This window comes from Macadamia integrifolia, chromosome 5 (genome assembly GCF_013358625.1).
Source record: "Macadamia integrifolia cultivar HAES 741 chromosome 5, SCU_Mint_v3, whole genome shotgun sequence".
Taxonomy (NCBI): domain Eukaryota; kingdom Viridiplantae; phylum Streptophyta; class Magnoliopsida; order Proteales; family Proteaceae; genus Macadamia; species Macadamia integrifolia.
Genome location: NC_056561.1, coordinates 20,107,287 through 20,127,881, shown reverse-complemented (window position 1 = coordinate 20,127,881; position 20,595 = coordinate 20,107,287). Strand labels below are relative to the sequence as shown.

At 37.9% G+C, this 20,595-nt stretch overlaps 1 protein-coding gene and 1 pseudogene across 1 annotated transcript; one reads left to right on the top strand and one right to left on the bottom strand.

The window, feature by feature from the left end:
* The first annotated feature begins 369 nt into the window (after positions 1–369).
* On the top strand, positions 370–4,698 carry LOC122077946 (annotated as a pseudogene).
* A 1,514-nt stretch (positions 4,699–6,212) lies between these two features.
* Positions 6,213–18,014, bottom strand: LOC122079421 (enolase 1, chloroplastic). The gene is made up of 7 exons (XM_042645872.1): positions 17,338–18,014; positions 10,420–10,727; positions 9,497–9,651; positions 9,085–9,402; positions 7,679–7,825; positions 7,536–7,586; positions 6,213–6,540 (listed from the first exon to the last, which is right to left on the bottom strand). Exons 1-7 carry the CDS (start codon positions 17,760–17,762, stop codon positions 6,475–6,477), a joined length of 1,470 nt encoding a protein of 489 aa, XP_042501806.1. The 5' UTR covers positions 17,763–18,014; the 3' UTR covers positions 6,213–6,474.
* Between the last annotated feature and the right edge of the window lie 2,581 nt (positions 18,015–20,595).

The following is a 20,595-nucleotide window of genomic DNA, read 5'->3' as shown; positions in this document are numbered from 1 at the left end:
AGTACTTGCTATGGCCTTTACAAAGTGTTCAAGCTTTTCATATACCTCTACTTTTCTAAGCAAAGCTTTCATAACAACTTCAAGTGTTCGCCTCAAGAAGCGTATAGTTCTGAGTTAGACTCCTTTTATCTCTTTGGGGGCCACTCACATGGGGTATTTAGTGCTCTTCATTGCTTTCGATGAAAGTTCAATAGTTCTCATTCAACCCCGATATGACTTGGTCTATACCACTGTGGGGTCAGCATAAACCCATGGGAGTAGTTAGGCCGAAGGCCCCCGTTGTTCGCAAAAAAAAAAATCTATTATACTTTAATAAACCTATACCTAGTGTTCTAACATTTTGAACTAAAGCATCTTGATAGGTTGACCATGGCCGGAAAGGCAATCCATCAGATAAAATATCCAAGAATTGTTAAAATTTGTAATGGTATGGTGAACAATTCCAACTTGCAACAGATACGATCTACACCTACTTGCTCATTGCTTAAGGTATACAAATCCCCTTTCCATTTCACATCCATTAAGCCAGAATAAAAGGGTACTTGTTGAACTTGTCCATTGCCCTTTGGAAATAACAGCTTCTCCCCTCTTCTCTTGTTGATGCCGAACAGTATTGAGGACCTAAGGAATAGAAATACAAATGTCCAAGCACAGTTAAGCCCAAAAATCTCTTCTACCTTCTATCTATTCACCCTCATAAACTGCTTAGCAGTCCCAAGTCAACAAAGTTGTCACTACTGAAACTGAGAGATGGATAATATGTTCATGAATCTTAATAACAGAAGCATTAAGAATCATAGGGTCCCAACCCACCCAAATTCTTGAGTTCTCAAACTTTATTATGCAGCTACTTTCCTCTGATTATGTTGTATCTACAAATCCATCTCAGACTATAGTTTTATACCATGAAAGGGAGAGGCCGTTTGAGTAGCATTATTTTTTCTAGTTTTGGGAGAAGGCTTTCTGTCTGGGAGCGCAGCCTACTGTTTCTATCTTTTTTCTACCCCACATGAAATGATATCCCTGCCTTTATTGGAGGAGGAGAGAGATAAACTCAAGGAGTGTTGGCATAGAACCAAACTTGGTTGCTGCCTAGGTTGCAGCCAAGTAGCTGCAATCCCTGGTACCAATCAAGGGAATGGAATCTCAGGGGTAGGAGTGGAAAAATTCACCTTGGGTAGGTATTTTCGAACCTACCCATAGGATTCCATTCTCTTGGCTGTTACCATGGGGTTGCAGCTACTTGGCTACAACTCGGGCAACAGCGAAATTTTTTTGGCTGGCATATGCCATACTCTGGACAAAAAGCATCTTCCCTTTTTTCTAATAACATACTTGTTCGGGAAATATGGATTATGGAATTCCAAGATGCTTACAAGAAACAAATGCATAGGGAATCGAGTAAGGACTGCGAGGGGCTTTGGGAAATGGGGTTCGAAGAGCTAGACATTTGGACTGATATAAGAGATATTATGAGATGGATGGGAGGAATCCACCATGTCAGACAATGAACATAGGGAAAAGGCTGGGAACACGACCCACATGCCAGAAGCTAGCACCCACTCTCTCTCTCTCTCTCTCTCTCTCTCTCTCTCTCTCTCTCTTAAATAATCTTTCACCCCTCTTGTATGATGCCCCATCACATGCCCCCATTGATGGCATCCGCTAGCTTGCTACATGCAAGCGGTGTGCCTATCCCTCTCCCATGAACATATTACCACTATTAATCAATAGGGTAAGAGATCGCTCCATGATTACATAGCTCCTACATTAACACGGGGCCAATGAGAGCGCATAAGGGTATTAACATGGATGAGATTTTTTATTTCAAAAGAGGTAGTGCTGCAACTTTGTGTGCTCGTAGCTCCTCCATTAACACGGGGCCAATGAGAGCGCGTATGGGTATTAACATGGATGGGACTTTTTATTTCAGAAGAGGTAGTCCTACAATTTTGTGTGCTTGTAGCTCCTACATTAACACGGGGTCAATGAGAGCACGTAAGGGTATTAACATGGATGGGATTTTTTATTTCAAGAGAGGCAAGGTTGCAATTTTGTGTGCTCTTGTGTCTGAACGTAGGATCCACAACAGCAAACCATATTCTCTTTTTTTATTTTTTGTGCAAGTTGAAGGGCCTATTGGCCATTACATAGTACGAACCACAAAGAAGTCAACAGGGGCCCAAGGCAAAACTTCTTGGAAATCAAAGAAATGGTGCATATTACCTAGCACTGGTGCACTAGAGAGGAGTTGATCCAATGACCAACCCCCAGGCAATTGTACTCCAAGAACCGGATCCTCTCCAGTGCCACTAGGGGCCCAACGCTCATCTAATGGCTGGGAGGACCTGGACATGCACCCCAACACATGGGCGCACACCCCAGATCCTCCCAATCATTAGATGCACGCTAGACCTCTAATGACACTGAGAGGATATGAATCCATACTCCATTGAGCACTACAAACCGTTAGGTCGAGACCTAAGGTGTGCCTATTTCCCTTAATCAATATTAACAAGTTATTATTAAAAAATTGCTATCACACTCTAAATCTGTAAATATACAATCAATAAAACACCAACATATTCCTTTTTAGAATATCAGGTAATGGTTGTTGGTTTAACCACAAGGGCTTAGTCCAACGGTTATTTGATTTGGGTTCCAATGCCTCGAAAAATGATTGAGCTGGTCTTGAATCATTTTGACAGCACTTTTAGAGCCACTCAGAATGGAATTAATTTGATTTTTCGATTAATTTATCGATCCAATTATTGTGTTGTTAGTCCATTTACCCTTATTTCAGAAAAGCAAGCATCTCTTCGGAGGAAAAGTCAGGCCAAAGGCCTCAAAATCCTGATAAGCCAAAAAAAAAATGGTGTTTGGTATTTTGTGTTGCATAAAAAAATTTAAGAATTCTTATCCAACAGTTGAGACAGTGCAACTCACAAGTCGCCAAGCATGTAACGTAAAGAGAGCACTTTCGGGCCACTCACAATAGAATTAATTTGACCTTTCGATTAAACCCTCTAATGAATCGATCCAATGATTGTGATTGTGTGATTAGTCCATTTACCCTTATTTCAACAAAGAAGCATGAATATCTCCGGAGAAAAAGTAAAGTCAAATTAAGGTTAGGAAAAGAAAAAAAAAAAAAAAAGCGGTATTTGGTATTTTGTGTTGCCTAAAAAATTTAAGAATTCTTATCCAACAGTTGACACACACGTTGCAACTCACAAAGAGACCAGACTTTCGAGTTCATCCTCATCCTCATCCTCATCCAGACGTAACCGTGCCCATTATACCGAAGATGTCTATTTCATTCCAGCTCTTAGTCAACCTCTATCTTCCAATCGATACTACGTTATAAAGGCACATGGCTGACATAAAGGGTACGTACCAATGATCCTTGTTTGATATTCATATTTTAAATCTTTAAATTCTGTTAAGATTTTAAATTGAATTTGCAGGGAAGCATATGTGAGTTCGAATGAGGAGGAGACTTTTTGTTGCTTCAACACTGTTAAGGAAATGAAACCCAGAGAATTGGATCATGAGGACGTGTATCAGCAGATTGAAATCACAGCTTTGGAGATGTCATGTTGTGGTCCCAGTGGTTATGTTGCCAGATCTGTAGCTCAAGATGGGGTTCCTCCACGTTTCCTAGCTAGAAAAAGGATGGGAGGTTTATACTTCAACTCCACGCCATTACCAGTTATGCGAAGCTCAAGATCTCAACGACTCCCTTCGGGCACAGCTACCACAGTTTGATTTCCCATTGTCTAATAAGAGCTCTGAGACTCTGGTTGTGGGGAAGTGGTATAGTCCGTTCATGTTTATAAAAGAAGAAGGAAAGTTGAAAGATCAAGTGAAGAGATCGATGTTTTAGGAGATCACACTGGAGCAACAGTGGAAACAGATTTATGAAGGGGAGAACAATCTCAATGACCATAATTTTGTGGCTGTAGATGTTTCAGTTCAAAGAGAGAGAGCATTTCTCTTGGGCAATGAAGCTGATCTGCATAATCACACGCAAGTGACTGATGGTGTGATCTGGTTTAGTACTGTGAATGGAGGGGGAGGAGGAGGAGAATCAAAGGTGGGATTGAGTTCAGCAGTTACGGAGAAGATGAGATGGGAGAAAGACAGAGTGGGATGGGTTGGTGGGAAAGAAAAACAAGTAAAGGTTGAAAGGGTAGAAGAGTTTGAAGGAGGGAAGGATGGGTGGAAGAAATATGGTTGTTATGTATTGGTGGAGAGATTTGTATTTAAGAGAATGGATGGAAGCTTGTTACTAACCTATGAGTTTAGGCACGCCCATCAAATTCGAAGCAAATGGGAATGAGTATTAGTGACCTACTATTACTATATATGTGATGATTTTGATCCATTCCACATGAGACATGCGATGTCTCAGAATGATGTGGGCTCCTACCCTCACTGTTTTACATATTATGTAATTCTCTTGTATAAAACTAGGACCAAGTTTCCCAAGTCATGGTGAATGCATGGGAATTGTGGCCTATGGACAGCGAACAATAGGGGGAGGAGAGATGTGGGGAGTGATGGGAGTCACATATGGACCGTCTCATCATTTAGCTGCCGACGAAAGAAAACTTTCTCTTTACAATTAAAGTTTGGATAAGATAGATACTTTTTTTTTGTTCTTTTAATTTGTCATTAAGCAAATGTTTTTTTTTTTTTTTTCTAAGAAACTGGTCTATATATTCATAGCGACCAACTTTCGGTTACTACCTTAAATTTAGTTGACTCAATGTTCACCAAAAAGGAAAGTACTTGATTCCAACACTAACTCTTTACTTTTGGATAATACATGTGACCATGCTACTAACTCTTTGGTTGGAATATATGTAAGCCATAGGCCACATTAGCATTAAGTAGTGTTTTGGGAGGGTAACCACCTTGATTGGAGGGGTTATCAGATTGATAGATAAATTGTTACGTGTTCCTAGTTTTAGGTTATCTCATTGGTACCTATCATCAAGAGAGTATTTTTTGCAAACCTAAAAAACCAGAAAGCACAGCACCATTCCTGCCGCTCACTTCATTGGTATTTTTTGCGTTCATGGTTATCTAATTGTCTATGCACATATAGACAGGATAATCGTTCCTAAAACAGGTTCACCAAACACCATTTTTTTTGTTTTAAATCAACATTTTGATACTGAAAATTATATTTTTAACACGAAACGTCATTTCTGAAACTGAATGACTACCAAATGCAGCCAAAGCATCAGATCTCAGATATAATATTAGGGAGATTTAAACTGACTATCAAGTTCTTTCACAAGAATTACCAAAACCAAGAGATGGGCCATCGCCGTAGATATTTCAAAAGGGTTTCCTTCTAGGTGGATTGTGTTTCTGTTTTTGAAGGGTTTGGCATATAAAGCTGTAATGAGGAAATCCTCATTTTGGTTGTAAAAGACTCTATTTCTACTATAATATAAGATTTGCTTTTACTTGATCATCCAAAAATAACTTGATAACTAACACCCATCACAAAATTAGACAAATAAGGAAGAAATTAAAGTATTTAAGGGTGAAAATGTCAAAAAAAAAAAGGGGGGGAGAGGGTGGGATACTGCTTTGAGTAGTTTTATAATATTCATATGGTAATTGAAAATGGTTTTTGTAGGACTGCTCAGATACAAAAGGAGGCAAAAAGACCACCCCATCACCATGAAATGCAAAATGACCCCCTACATTATGTTTTTGTGTGCACTCTCATTGACCCTCATGCACATGCAAAGGCCACACTCCTCCATAGAAAACGTTTCCCTATTCATATTTATTTTGAATAATTTAATAAAACAAAAAATTAGGTAAATAATATGATAAGCCTAACCCCAAATTAATTAATCTTGTAATGTTGTTGAAGCTTCTATATATCTCAAAGGGATTTATTACTAAGGCACTTAAATGGATAACTTGGCACATGGAAAGAAGACCACCACCAATAGTAATGTAGAATTTCTTTCTAGGCATATAGAAAACTTTGACAAAAACATTAAACACCACAATCATTAAAATTTAGAATGTGGAAAAGAATTCTTGTCCAATGGCCAAGTGCCACCACATGGTTGGAACTTATCTTCAATACTGAAAAACATGGACTTTTTAAGGCGTGCACCACATGCGCCTATAGGCAGGTGGAAAACGTTTGCATTCAACCAGATACAAGAGTTCCCATCTTAATGACAAGATAAATAATTTATATTGAAAAAAAAAAATTTTGAGAATTAAATGCAACCTCAAAGAACACAAAATCTCACTTCTAACGCCATCTACGCCGATTAATTCAATCGATTACCTTAAATGTCTCGCTAGATGTACTTCAATTCATGCTTAAGTCCTCTATTAACCCATTACATAATCTAATGTCTTCCTCATACATTGAGCCAGTTTGACCAGCATCTTATTTCCATTAAGAGTGTTGACTCATCCTGAGTCTTGCTAAGGAGATCTGAATGCTTCCCCAGCATAGCGCACGTTTCCAAGTTCTTCTTCAATGCGCAGAAGCTGCATCAAGGATTAGATGATTCATGGTCAAAAAATATAAAGGAAATATGGAAAATACTCTGGAAATATCAATTGATCAAAAAAATGGAAAATACCAAGAATATCATAAGAATCGAATTACAGAGATTTTCATAATTATGAGTAGACCACACCCACAGCAGTTTTTTATATAGAAATAATGATGAGATATAAAAGTTTCATGACATCAGTGTTCCATTCATGACAAGTCACGCTTAGGTGGTAGTTATTTGAGGTCACATAACCACACCACCAAGCCTCTGTCCCCGATGTCCAGTTAATCTTGGCTGTTTGGGCGCACACGTAACCCAAATCAAAACATAAAGGATTAGTGTTTCCCACAGAGTAATTGTTTAACAGAGGTCCCTTCTAGCACTATATTTTTCATCAGACGACATCAAACTAGAAAATAAAAGCATTTTCAAGTCTTTGAGAAGTCTATACACACCACACATTTCTAAACCAAGGACCAATGCACATGGATAGTCTTAGTCCTACAGAAGCCAGCATCTTTTTTTATTTATCTATATCGATGCCCTTCTGTTGAATTACTAAGAACGTCACTGATCGGATTGTAAGATCATCATCCATACCACTTTGGGCTAGGCAATCGCCCAGGTCAAATCACTCAACAGGATGTACAAGCAATGTGCGGTTGCTTTTTGTGTTACACTACGGGTGGGGGTTGGGAATCATAACTGTCTGCAATGCTGAGATTTCATTCGTTGGACTCCCAAGGACAGTTCCTAAAGACTTTGCATCACTATTATACAATATCAGTCAAATCCAATGGCCCTCAAATTATATATAAAAGAACAGTCTTGGCAGTTTCCAAAAGTCTTCTTTCGTTGATCCTTGAGGAGAATATTAGGATTATTTCAAATGCTTGGGTGCACTAATAGTTTGTTTATTTCTAAATTAGTTAAGCAAGCATATATATTCAAAGACTAGCAGAAGAATAAACAGACGATGGTTACCTGATTATATTTAGCCAACCGCTCACTTCGGCAGGGAGCTCCAGTTTTTATCTGCAAGTAGTTTTCAAGATTAGCTCTAAAACATCTAAGGAAGCATGCACAAGAAAATACCTATAGAGATTGGGCAGTAAGGGTGAGCAAACCTGTCCACTTGCCAAGCCAACAGAGAGATCTGCAATAAAGTTATCTTCAGTCTCACCACTTCGGTGGCTGACCATCACACCCCAGCCCGCAGCTTTTGAGTTGAGAGCTGCTTGAATGGATTCAGTGACTGTGCCAATTTGGTTAACCTGCAACAGATTGTTCATTAATGAATCACAACATTGGTATATTGATAAATAATAAACCATGCAGAGTATATATGATAAAATATTTCTGTATGAATCAATTTCTACTGGAATAACCAATCAGCAATGTGCATCACACTATATGATGTTGATAAAGATTATCTTCCCCTCTGAATGATCTAAAGTTTCAAGTTTGGAGATAAGCCCCCTGAAAGTCCTTGCGCTACAAGTAAGCTGTCATGGTTAACTAAATCTGTGAACATATTTGTACTGCACAAACCACTGTATGCACATTTTACTAATGAAACAATCAAATAAAGCATGTGTATATTCATTTTCTGATTTCCTGATAAGTTCATTTTGACATTATTTTACGGACATTTTGGCTTGACCAATTTATATGGTACGTCAGATAGACAGCCGATACCTTACTATAGTTTGTCATTATAAAACTGTGGCTGATTTGTAATGATGCGTCAGGTTGACATCTGACACTTATTATAATTAGCCATAACTCGTCAATCTTTTTGCATGGATCCTCAAGGTCGTCCTTGCTTGGAACTCCATGTAGCCAACCCCATTAAGTTGGGATAAAGTTCATTTTCTGATACTTTTTCTCTTTGCACATTCCTAGCTTTTTCTGAGGGATTTGCTAATGTTCCTAATTGAGGACCCTAGTTTTCCTCCCATCCAACACTCATTGCAAATTCGAACTGTCCAATCAATCACCACATCCTCAATTGCACATAGAATCCAAAAGCACACCAATTCGGTACTTCCAATTACCCCTTGATTGCATCTGATTGGACAAGCAATAAACAGGACACTTTTTCCCTTTCTTTTCCCCCTGGTGGGTTTACCACATTGTTAGCATTCACAGTGCCCTTCCAAAGTCATGGAGGATAAATGGCGACACAGGGCTCCATGCACCTACTTCTCCTCTTGAGGCCTTTTTAGTATTTTTTTTTCCCCCCTTTTCAAATGTAAAATGTGTAAAAAGTAAAAAACAGGAATGCAATTTTTTAGGAAAGTTCAATCATTAGATTCCCTATTTTATGCCCAACGACTGAAATATTTCACCTACTTTATTTTACTTCAGATTATTTTTCATCGAGACAAATGGAGCCTGAATGTGTCAAGCTAGGAATAGGGGAAAGATATTTCATTTTAAAGATATTTCATTTTATGCAATAAAAACACAGCTCAATGGTTAGTTAATGAAAACAGAAGTACTTTATGAGACATTAGCTCTAGACACTTACCTTTAATAGCAGGGCATTGCAAGCCTTCTTTTCAATTGCCTCAGCAATTCTCTTTGGATTTGTGACCAGCAAGTCATCTCCAACGAGTTGGATGTCAACTGAAGACTGTAGCGAAGCCCATGAGCTCCAATCATCCTGATCAAAGGGATCTTCGATGGAAACAATTGGAAAGTCTCTGATAAATTCTTTGTACAATTCACAAAGGCTTTGTACCGTGTGAACATGAGCTCCATCATTTGGCTGCTTCTTAAAATCTAGGTCATACTTCCCATCTTTGGTTAAGAATTCTGAAGCTGCAACATCCATTCCTATCTTTATCTGCATCATCCATTTTAAGATTATTTATGAAATTATAAAGAGAAGATAACCCTGGACAAGACAGCAAGAAGAATCAACAGTTCTAGTTCCCTACCTTTCCTGTGTAACCAGCTTTTTCAATTGCATCAATGAGCAAAACCAATCCTTCCCTGTTGTCCTGAACATTGGGGGCAAATCCACCTTCATCTCCAACATTGCATGCATCTTGTCCATATTTTGCCTTGATGATGCCCTTCAATATATGATATACTGTTTCCACACAGACCATCTAAAACAGTCATCCCAATTTGTTTACATCACATATTTTGCAATAACAGGATACCATTCCACAATGACTTAATAGGGTGGTGTGAAGAAACCACCGCTTGAACATAGGCTCCGTTTGGTTGCAAGGGGAATTAAAGGGAAGGGAAGGGAAGGGAAGGGAAGGGAAATTTTTGAACTTAAAAAATAAACTTTTATAATCATTACCTCATGTGACTATATGATTAATTCCAAATCATTCCATATTTGGTTATTAAATTTCACTTTACTTTGAATCCAAAAACCCTTTGCTATAAAAATAAAATAAAAGTTACATGTAAAATGTATTATTAATAGAAGTGGTAAGAAATTTAAGTAGTTTATAGAATCACATGGGGTAATGATTACAAAAATTTCTTTAAGTTCGAAATTTTACTTTCCTCCCCTTTAAGTTTCCTTTGCAACCAAACATATCCATAGCGTTAATAACTTCCACGTGCAATGGTCATTACTACAAGGCAAGCTGCCTCAGTTTCAATTAGACGATTACAGCATCCAGTTTTTCTCATCCAAGATATAGAATACAGCATATCAGATGGTTGGAATCAAGTGGGGAGACTTTTGGAACCATGTCCCATGGTTGCAATGATGAATAGCCCACCCAAAAGATACCTAAACTTCTGGCCGTGTACTGGATGGAACCCAAAATGAGGACCAAAGAAAAGTATAAACCAAAAAAGTTTATCACGATTAAGATAAGAATGAACATGGTACCTTCACTACCCATGCACAGTGCCTCGGCAAACGAAGCTGCACCTACTGGTAGTATCATGAATTCTTGCATGGCTAAATTATTGCCAGCATGGTTTCCCCCGTTTATGACATTGAAAGCTGGAACTGGCATAACAAGTTCCTTTGTTCTGGCCAATTCTTGAATGTGCTTATATAGAGGCACTCCCTTTGCTCCTGCCCCAGCCCTACAGACACTTAAGGATACTCCTAGAATGGCATTAGCCCCAAATCTTGATTTATTAGGAGTTCCATCAAACTCTAGCATGATAGCATCAACATCAGCTTGATTCCTGAGCAAATAATAGAGGGGCATAACCGTAAGAATATAAAATTTATCAACAAAATCAATAGCTTGTGCCCAAGAGTGGGAAAAATAGGTTAAGTTCTATGTTAAAAAATGCAATAAATAGTAAAACTAGGGTAGTACAGAACTGCGCAAAGATTAAGGGTTGAAAGCTAAAATACAATATTTTCACATTTGGCCCCATATTAGTTACACAAGGCTCAAATTCATCAACTTAAATTAGTTATTGGACCTATACTTTTGGTTCTTTCTAGCTATCACCATATCTCTCTGCTGGCTCACGTTGTCGGACAAGTCTGACTTCTCAATGTTGGAAAATGTTCCTTTTATATAGATAAGGTATATGGCAGACAACCCGTAGAAGATATCAACAAACACGAACACTGTACACAGTATCATGAACCTAAGAACACATGAAACTCCAATGGAAATAGTTGTGCTGTTCATGTAACTGACCATATACGGTGCAACCAAAAGTAGTGGGAATCGGCCTAAAACAGCCCGATGGCACTCGCTCATTGCAAAAATTCGAGTACTTCAGATTTGTGCTCAATCGGAAAAACAAGAAGACCATAAATAGATAAAGCCAAAGGAAAAACAAGGGTTGGGATTGCCCTCAAAAACTGTTAAGAGAGATCAGTTAAACCTCCTCCATTTATAGAGGAACAAGAGACACCACCAAGGGTGATCTTCAAAATGCATCCACAAACAATGACTTCCCCACAAGACATGTATGTTGACAATTCAAAAGTCACAACTATTATCACTTAGGTACCTATTAGGAAGAGACATGATCAACCAGCATGCACTTCCAAAAACAACAAATAATATATGTAGTCATTATTTTAAACCCTTTAAAATCTCAACAATCTACACACTATTCAAAATATTCAAAAGAACCAACAAAACCAATTGAACACATTAGAATGGTAGGACACATCATTGCACATGTCTCCCAGACCTGAATCTATACTACATCCTATAAGCCATGCTACACAGTACAGATGAAGCCAAACTTCTTGAATCTTTCCTCATAGTGTAGCAGACTAACTCATCATTAATATTTGATATCCTATCATCCAACCATACAAGAAGTGGTGGGCAAAGATCCATGTAGTCGACTCCATTTAGCACAGATCTTCCTAACTTGCCGGGTTGTGCCTCTTTCTTATTCTCATCTTCTTTTTCCCATCTCTCATCTTTCCACCTCTTCCTTCGCCCTTGTTATTTTTGAACTTTGTCTATTTGGTTTTGTTTGAATCCATGTAGCCAACCCCATTAAGTTTGGGTAAGGCTGAGGTGTTTGCTATTGCTGTTGTTGTCGTTGTTGTATTCTATCATCCGACCCTTTAAAAAACCCTTTTTATTTTAGACATTTTAGCCTTGTCCCCATCTTGGACTCATGAATGTTTTCAAGGACTCGCCCATAAAATTCTCATCGGAGGTGGCCTCAACTCCTACATCTACTAAGGTCAACCAACCATATGCCCTATAGTTAACATACCCTTATCAGCCTTGACCAATTAAGAGTTTAATAATCACCCTCCAAATCAATGCGTTAAGTACCATCTTCCCATCTAATCGAAATAGGCACATAATGACAGTACCAAGCAAGTCATCGCGTGATTTCGTTTTCACCCTTTGAATGTAATTCCAGTGATTTCTTATCACATAGGTAGGGTGTCCATCACCTTGACTCATAAATCACAAGCCTTAAGCCTATTCATTTAGATGTATTACAAACTTTACTTCCATGGTGCATCCTATGTTATAGATTTATTTAATCGATTTCCATAAAATCGTCTCACTACAAAAAGTGAATATACAACATCTAATAACCCAAAATTCCTTTGTATCTTAAACCTAGGGCTCGTTTGATAACGTTTCTGCCGTTTCTATTTCAAGAAACGATAGAAACAGAAATTTCCGTTTCTAGGAACAGAAACGGTTTTGTAGGTGTTTGATAAACCTTGTTTCTGCAAACATTTTTCCAACATGCAAGTTAAGCTCCACAGGCAATTTCACCGGCGATATGGCGTCATTTGAGAGACAAAGAGAGAGGCAGAATTTGCAGAGTGATTGCTCAGAAAAACAGTCATCCCAACAAAATCAGGTTTCTTCCCTTTAACATTGGCTGAATTTGCAGAGTGATTGTGAGGATTTTCTCTGCTTACTTCTTCAGAAGCTTTTGGAGTTTGATCATCTTCTTTTACCCCCCCTCTTCTAATTCCCGCTTCTCTGTATCCCTTTCTGTCATCATCTGTCTTTCAAGATTTGGTTTTTGGGTTTGTTATTTTTTTGGATTTTCAAAGAATTTTAAAAAAGCAAACTTGGAAAAAGTTTTTTGGGAATCCAGGTGGTTCAAAATAAAGATCCAGTTTTTTATTTTTTCAATTTTTTTCTGAACCTTTTGTAGATTTTCTTTAAATTTGTTCAACTGAGGGGGTTGTTTTTCTGTCCCTCAGGTTGATTAATGGTTCTAGGTTTTAGAAGATACTTGTAGAGAAAAAACCTTTTTGATTTTAGGGTTTCAAATTTCGGTTTCTTTTTTTCTGAGCCTTTGCCTGTTCTTTTGTTTTGTTAAGAAACTTTTTTCTTTTTATTTGGTAGCAATCTTTCTTTTTCTCTCATTTGCTTGATTCAGAAGTCATGGCAGCAGCTATAGATATCTACAGTAATAGACCTCTGTTATCAGATCCCTTCAGAGAGGAGCTCATGAAAGCACTAGAGCCTTATATCAACAGTGCAGCTGCTTCCTCTGTATCCCCTTCAACTTCTTCTTCTTCTTCTTCATCTCCTTCACCTTCTTTTTCTTCTTACCCCTTCTGCTCTTTCTCTTCTCAACCCCAGTTATACCCTGATTCTTGCTCGACATCAACTACCCAAATGTTTTCTCTAGGGTTCTCGATTGAAGGCCAGTTTGGTCTAGAGCAATCAGGTTTATCAATAGGGCTAAATCACCTCAACCCTTCACAGGTTCAGCAGATTCAAAGCCCAGATCCAGTTCCAACATCAACAGCAACAGATGGCTGCCATGGCTGCTGCTTCCATCCAGAACCAGAGGCCGTTTCTTGGTAGAGTTTGGCTGCAGCTAGCCATGGAGCTCACATTTGAGGTTCACAGGTGGGTTAAGTTTTTTGAGTGAATGTTGTTTCCGGAAACGGTGAAACAAGTGGGAGTTGTTTTGTCAAATCCGTTTCTTGAACCAGAAATGGATATAAATTGCTATTTTTGTTTCTGTAATTAGGTGAAACGGAACAGTTTTGTCAAACACTTTTTGTTCCGTTTCTGTCGTTTCTTGACACAGAAACGGCAGAAACGCGTTTCTTGAAATGTTATCAAACAAGCCCCTAGTTAGCACAAATAACATGATAATAAATTTCGTAACCAAATCTAGGCTCATCTTCTAGATTCTATTCAAAGCCAAAACCTTTTCAAGCAGAGATTTAAACCAACATATTTAAATTCAAGTATCTCTCTCAACAAAGATTTAACATGCAATGGTTTGCATTCTCAATAATAACCCCACAATTTTGGGTTCTATCGGAATCACACACTTCGAAATGCCAACTACATAATAACAGAATGAGAATGCATGTATTGGGAAATGTTAAAACCCCCAAATTTCCATAGCATCCTATAACATGATATAATCAAGCACTGCCAATTGCATGTTAACAATGGCATATTGCATAACCATACATGGTCAATTCAAGAGAAAATTCATGTTATAAATTCAAATTCATAGTTTCATACATTTTTTCAATTTCATATGCATGCAAATTCATTTAGATATCCACAAAATTCGACCTAATACCCGACCAACAGCCATTACTTAATACACATGCAGCTTGGCTTAAATAACTAATAAACCAGATGAAATAAACCAAGTCACTAGGTTTGAACTCATCAATATACTAAACTAACTAAAGTCTAATCAGATCTTATAGGATTGCTTCCCAATAACATAAAGGTATGACTACTAAATAACAGAAAATCCCAATAATTCCATTGAACATTCTATCAACGAATATAGCGCAACATATTGATATACTATAAGTCAATTTATAACCAAACAATAAAGCCCTTGCATAATAAAAAATAATATTCTGAATAAAAGACCATTGTTGCCCAATATTGGTCCAATTATGTAAACCAATACAACATTAACTGGCTTAGGCAGCCTATTGAGTTGTCTCAGTTTAGGTCTACACTAAGTCAACAAGTGAGCAATGGTTAGGTTCAAATGGGCTAGGCACATCAGGCTTAGATGTCAAAATCTCATGCCATCCAAATCCAAAACAATGACTATTAATGATCATCGACCAACACATGGAACATTCAACATGACAATCAATCATACATCATTCACAAAGAACCAATTCAAAAATGGGCTTTGAAGAATAATCCAAAACCAGAGTTCAGCTCAGCCAAACACTAAAATAAAATATCATACACCTATCCCAGGGGTTGACATGTTACCCATTAGGCCCATAAGATGAAGGGTCCATTTGATAACGTTTCTGCTGTTTCTGTTTCAAGAAACGGCAGAAACATAAATTTCCGTTTCTAGAAACAGAAATGAAATTGAAGGTGTTCGATAAGTCATGTTTCTGGAAGTCGATAGCAACCAGCAAAAGAATGGCCACAGTCGTTTCTAGAAACGGATACTTGTTTCACCTGAGTTGTTTCTTGAACCATAAATAGGTAGAAATTTCAATTTCTATTTTTGAAAATAAGTGAAACGAAACAGTTTTATCAAACGCTTTTTGTTCCGTTTCTGCCATTTCTGGACACAGAAACAAAAAACGGCAGAAACGAGTTTATTGAAACGTTATCAAACGGGCCCAAAATGGTTATGCCACATCTCAAGATATTGTAACTCTTGGAATTGATAAATGGTTTTGAAACCATGGGAGTGAGTAAACCGTTTGTTGGTTCTCAAGTTCAACAATCAAAGCCATACTATAGAGTCAAAATGAAACAAGACTTTAAGCAATCCATTGGTTTGAAAATGGGAAATTCATTGAATAAAGCAATACACATTGCAACCATTGCAAGTCTTGACACAGAAAAACCATGAGTTGACATGTTTGATACTAAGACGAGAGAGGTATGACCCAAGGTGGATGGTGCAGTAACAGGCAGCCCCTCACGGATGTACGCGCACCTTCTCTCTCCTCTCATTCTCTCTAAGCGCAACACTAGAAAAGGAAGAGATTCACTCTCATTCCACTTAAACATCGCATGTGAGGGAGGTTCTCCCATAACACTTACCCCAACATACCAATAGAGTAATGAACTAGTATCGATGATTGAAGTTAAAAGATAAATAATTAAGTAAACTAACAACAATGAGTTAATAGCAAGACCAACATGTGAAACAAAACCAGTGACTATGTGCAACCCTTAACAGTCATTGTAACTGCAATTCTCAAAATATTATAAACAGAGAAAAAGAGAAGTAAAGGGAGATGAAAACAAACAAGGCCATGCAATTAGAAAATTTTGTTTTTCTCATAATGATTGTGTCAAAATCTCTTTTATTCCATTACTTCTCACTTTCTCCCTCTTTTTCCAACATGAAAGTAACATATACATGTTCTGAGTTATATAAAGAGAGACACTTTCTCTTTGCAAAACCAACTAACCTTTTACAGGTTTGTCATGGTGCGTAACAGAGTAGCAATTATACGGCCTTAAGAATTGTTAAAAAAATATTCCTTTTATACAGATAAGGGAATGAAAAATTGAAAATTATCTGTACCACAGACAACCTGTAGCAGATGCCAACAAACAAGAACAGAGTACATGACATCATGAACCTGCGAATACATGAAGCTCTAAAGGAAATGCTTGAGCTGATTTGTGTGAATTGACACTGTCCTTAAGACCATAGACGCACCCCCTATATTGCAACCGGGAGTAGTGCAAATCGGCCTCCATGGTAAAACATCCCGATGGCATTCGCTAGCGGTCATGCACTCACATACTATGATCAGAGAAAAACCAAGGGAAAATAAGGGTTGGGACTGTCTTCAAAAACAATATGGGTTGAACCTCTTCTATTGATAGAGGAACAAGAGACACCACCAACGGTTGTCTTCAAAGGCATGCACAAAAACACTGTCTTTCCCATAAGATATGTTTGTTGACCATTCACATATGCTTTCCATTAGTCACGCCTATCACTTTTAGGTGCCTAATAAGAAGAGACATAATCCCCCAACACACTTTTGAAATAACAAATAATATTTTGAAACATTTTTAAGACATTTAAATTTCAACACTCAATCAATTCAACCTTCTGGCTCGCGGCTCGCGGCTCGCGGCTCACAGCTCGCAAGACCTCGATCCAGGAATTTAAACTAGTCTTCAGTGAGTGATACGGCCCAAAACGGATAGATGCTTAGAAAAACATTCTTCTGAATTGAGTCTTTCTACTTCCTCAATGAAAAACGAATACAAGTAACTATTCTAACTTCTGACCAAATCAAAGCGCCGAATTGCAAACTCAGATTTATAGTTCGATCAAGACAAACGTTAGTAGAATTCCATGAATAGATCAATAAAAATCCGTGCATTTGTGAATTCACCTGACATCAACGCCAATAAGCTTCGGGCCCAAAACCTCATTTATGTTCTTGACGGCAGTAAGAACACCTTTTCCGCCATAAACACTCTTGTCTCCATCCCTGAGCTCCAAGGCCTCATAGATCCCGGTGGAAGCTCCACTGGGCACTGCAGATCTATAGAGATCATCCGTCACAAGATCAACCTCAACGGTTGGATTACCTCTACTATCAATGATCTGCCTCGCCTTCACAGACTTGACGGCGAATTCCTTGGCGACTTTCACCGTCGCCGGACCGGTGGCGGCGGCGCTCCGGATGGTCAAAGGACGAGGCTTTCGTGAAGAAATGGATGAAATCGAAGTGGAAGAGGAGGATACAGATGGATTTTTGGAGGAAAATAAAGGGTTTCGGACGAGGTTGGTGGTGGGTTTGCTTGTTAGAGCCATTTTTAGTGGAGAAGTTGGGGAGACCCTTAGGGGAGAGAGAGAAGTCTAGGGTTTTTTATATGGAAAATATGGAATGGAGGAGTGAGAAGTTTCATTTCATGGAGAAGTCCGTCACTGGGCGATGAAAACAAAGGGGTTTCTGGTAGGAGCCTTGGAGGTCGCTCGTTGAAGCCTTGAAGGGACGTTAATACTTGGAGGCTACCACACTCGACAACACACTGACAGAGGGGAGGAGTGTGGAGAGTTGGTGGGCATGTGCTTTAATTTTGTTGGCTATATGGGACCTGCTAGTCCTTTTAGTGGAAGTGAATTCCAAACGAGTCTGGTGGACAAAGAAAGATGATGGTAACAAATGACTGATCGACACGTATACATAAAAGTTCTGACTATGACGCCACTATTCTCCTTCCGGTTAGCTGTTGAAAACCAAAGTTATGGAGCCAATGGCCGTTTGTCTTATTCTGATCGAATGGGTGACAGTTTGATGATATAGAGGCGGGGTGACGTCGGTTTTGGTGTGGGAATGGTGGAATGGAAACCAAACCTTCAAGGAAATTTCAGTTTCTCTTTGATTTGGTTTTGATTTGTTATTGGGTTGGCTTGGTTTTGGTTTATCATATAAATTATGCAAAAAAAAAAAAAAAAAACTGATTTTTTTATGATTTTTGAATTGATTTTAGTTTTGATTCGGTTTTAAAAGGATTTTGGTTTGATTTTGGGTGGATTTGGTTTTTCGTTCAACTCGATTTTGAGGTCATAATACCCGAAACCGACCTAAATATGACTATAATTTGATTTGGCTGGGTTATTTTGGTTTAATCAATTTCACCGATTTGGATTAGGCTTTGACACTCCTAATATGGAAAATGGGGGCACAGTGCCATTATTCTTGCAATTACAGTCTAAAGCATTTACCTTAAATTTCTTTTTAAGAAAATTAACTTTGTTTGGGAGCATGGCCCATGTACCAAAGCCCTAGCCAATGAGAACACATGTGTGGCATGCTTGGGTTATTTTGGTTTAATCAATTTCACCGATTTGAACTAGGTTTTAACAATCCTAATATTGAGCTTGGGGACGTAGTGTTACTATTCTTCTCAATTACAACCCAAGGCATTTACCCCTAATTTTTCTTTTAAGAAAATTAACTCATATGAGAGCATGGCCCCTGTGCCAAAGCCTTGACCAATGAGAGCACACATGTGGGCATTGAACAGGAGGGTTGTGGTGATCATTTTGCACCCTTTGGGTCTGGTTGTAGGGGCACACGCCCTCAGAGAATTCCTTTTTTTCTCTTTTTAATGACCAAAAAAAAAAAACAAACAAACAAACCAAATCTAGCATTCATATCAATATATTACACGTCATGATAATATTGTGCAAGTGTTGATCCCTAGCAAGTGTAGCTAAAACAGGCGTTATTACTATTAATGTCCACCGGCCCTCTTCTCATCATATTATAGGGGTGCGGCACTGTATGAGACTCGTATTGCGGAGCAAGTGAAGAACCAAGCAACTCCAGAGCGCGCTAACTAATATACGACCAGAGAATAAATGGTAATAAGTTAATCCGTTAAAAAAATAATAATAATAAAAAGTATCCATATCTTTGCTTGGATTATTGGGTAAACCATCCTACAGCTTTTATACAATCAGTCCAAGTATCTACTTCTGCCCAACTTTTTCCTTGCACTTCATTCAGTTCTTGGATCCCTTCATCCTATATGCTCACTGCAAATCAATGATTCATAAAACTGAAGTCCAACTAGTTTCCCCAGTTATTTAATCATAACTGCCATCACAAATAATAATCAAATGGTCCATAAACGATGCTCCTTGGTCTCAAGCAGAGACAATCAAATAAAGACTCAAAAGGTATTATTAGAAAAAAGAGAAGAGGAACAAGTATTAGCGTAAGAAAGAATGTTAGCATTAAAACAACACTCACTGAAGAGTCTTGATTGGACTAGGATTGGGTTGGTGAAAAACAAATCAATTCCTTTTATACCATAAAAAATAGAAATTAAAGTGATGGTGGCAATTGAAAAAATATTACGAATATGGTACCTATAGCAAGGAGAATCAACTATATCACAAAATAACTAAAGTGAAGATGAGGTACTTAGAATCTTATATATTTACTTCGAAGTCCCATGCACCTATTCACAAATATGCTTACTGAACTCACAAGCTAGTGTAACATGCAAATGCAATTCTATTTCTTTTTATGAAAACAACAATGAGTATCTATATTCATAAACATAAAATTCAAACTTTAGTACAAAGACCCTTATGTAGAACCTTCCATTAAAAATTTAAAACAGCTTAAATTTTATAGGAATGGATAAAAGCCCAAACATAAACCCATAACTTAATATATCCAACAAAAAAAAAATTCAAATTATCATTATTTTTCAAAATATACTTGGCTGCAACTTGAGTAATAAGCTTATCATTCATACCTAACACACAAACCCATTCATTTGATGAAGAAGTAATCACAATAGGTATTTTCAAAATTTCTTTAGAAAATGATGTACAAAAAAGAAACCTTATAAGTGAAGAATTCCATGTACCACCTAAAATTAACTTTCTCATCTTTGAGAAAGATGGGTGAAGAGCTAAATCGTGTGGCAAAGTGAAATTATCAATTTTTCGGAATCCATAGATCTAATTATATAGAAATATTATGTATAGTCGCAACCCGCCAATAAACCACCTTCTTCCACAAATGGTAAAATCTTGGTAATACTATTCCAAACTATTGAACGATTCTTCTTACATGCTTTTGGGGGGGGAAAAATAAAAAACAAATTACAATTCCTAAAGTACT

What these genes read in the sequence shown, in the direction of transcription:
- LOC122079421 (XM_042645872.1), bottom strand. Translation starts at nt 17,762, where the DNA reads ATGGCTCTAACAAGCAAACCCACCACCAACCTCGTCCGAAACCCTTTA. An exon ending in ACTGTGCATGGGTAGTGAAG is followed by an intron (nt 9,652 to 10,419) that starts GTACCATGTTCA and finishes GTGTGGAAACAG; the next exon opens with TATATCATATATTGAAGGGC. An exon ending in AAGCTGGTTACACAGGAAAG is followed by an intron (nt 9,403 to 9,496) that starts GTAGGGAACTAG and finishes TGGATGATGCAG; the next exon opens with ATAAAGATAGGAATGGATGT.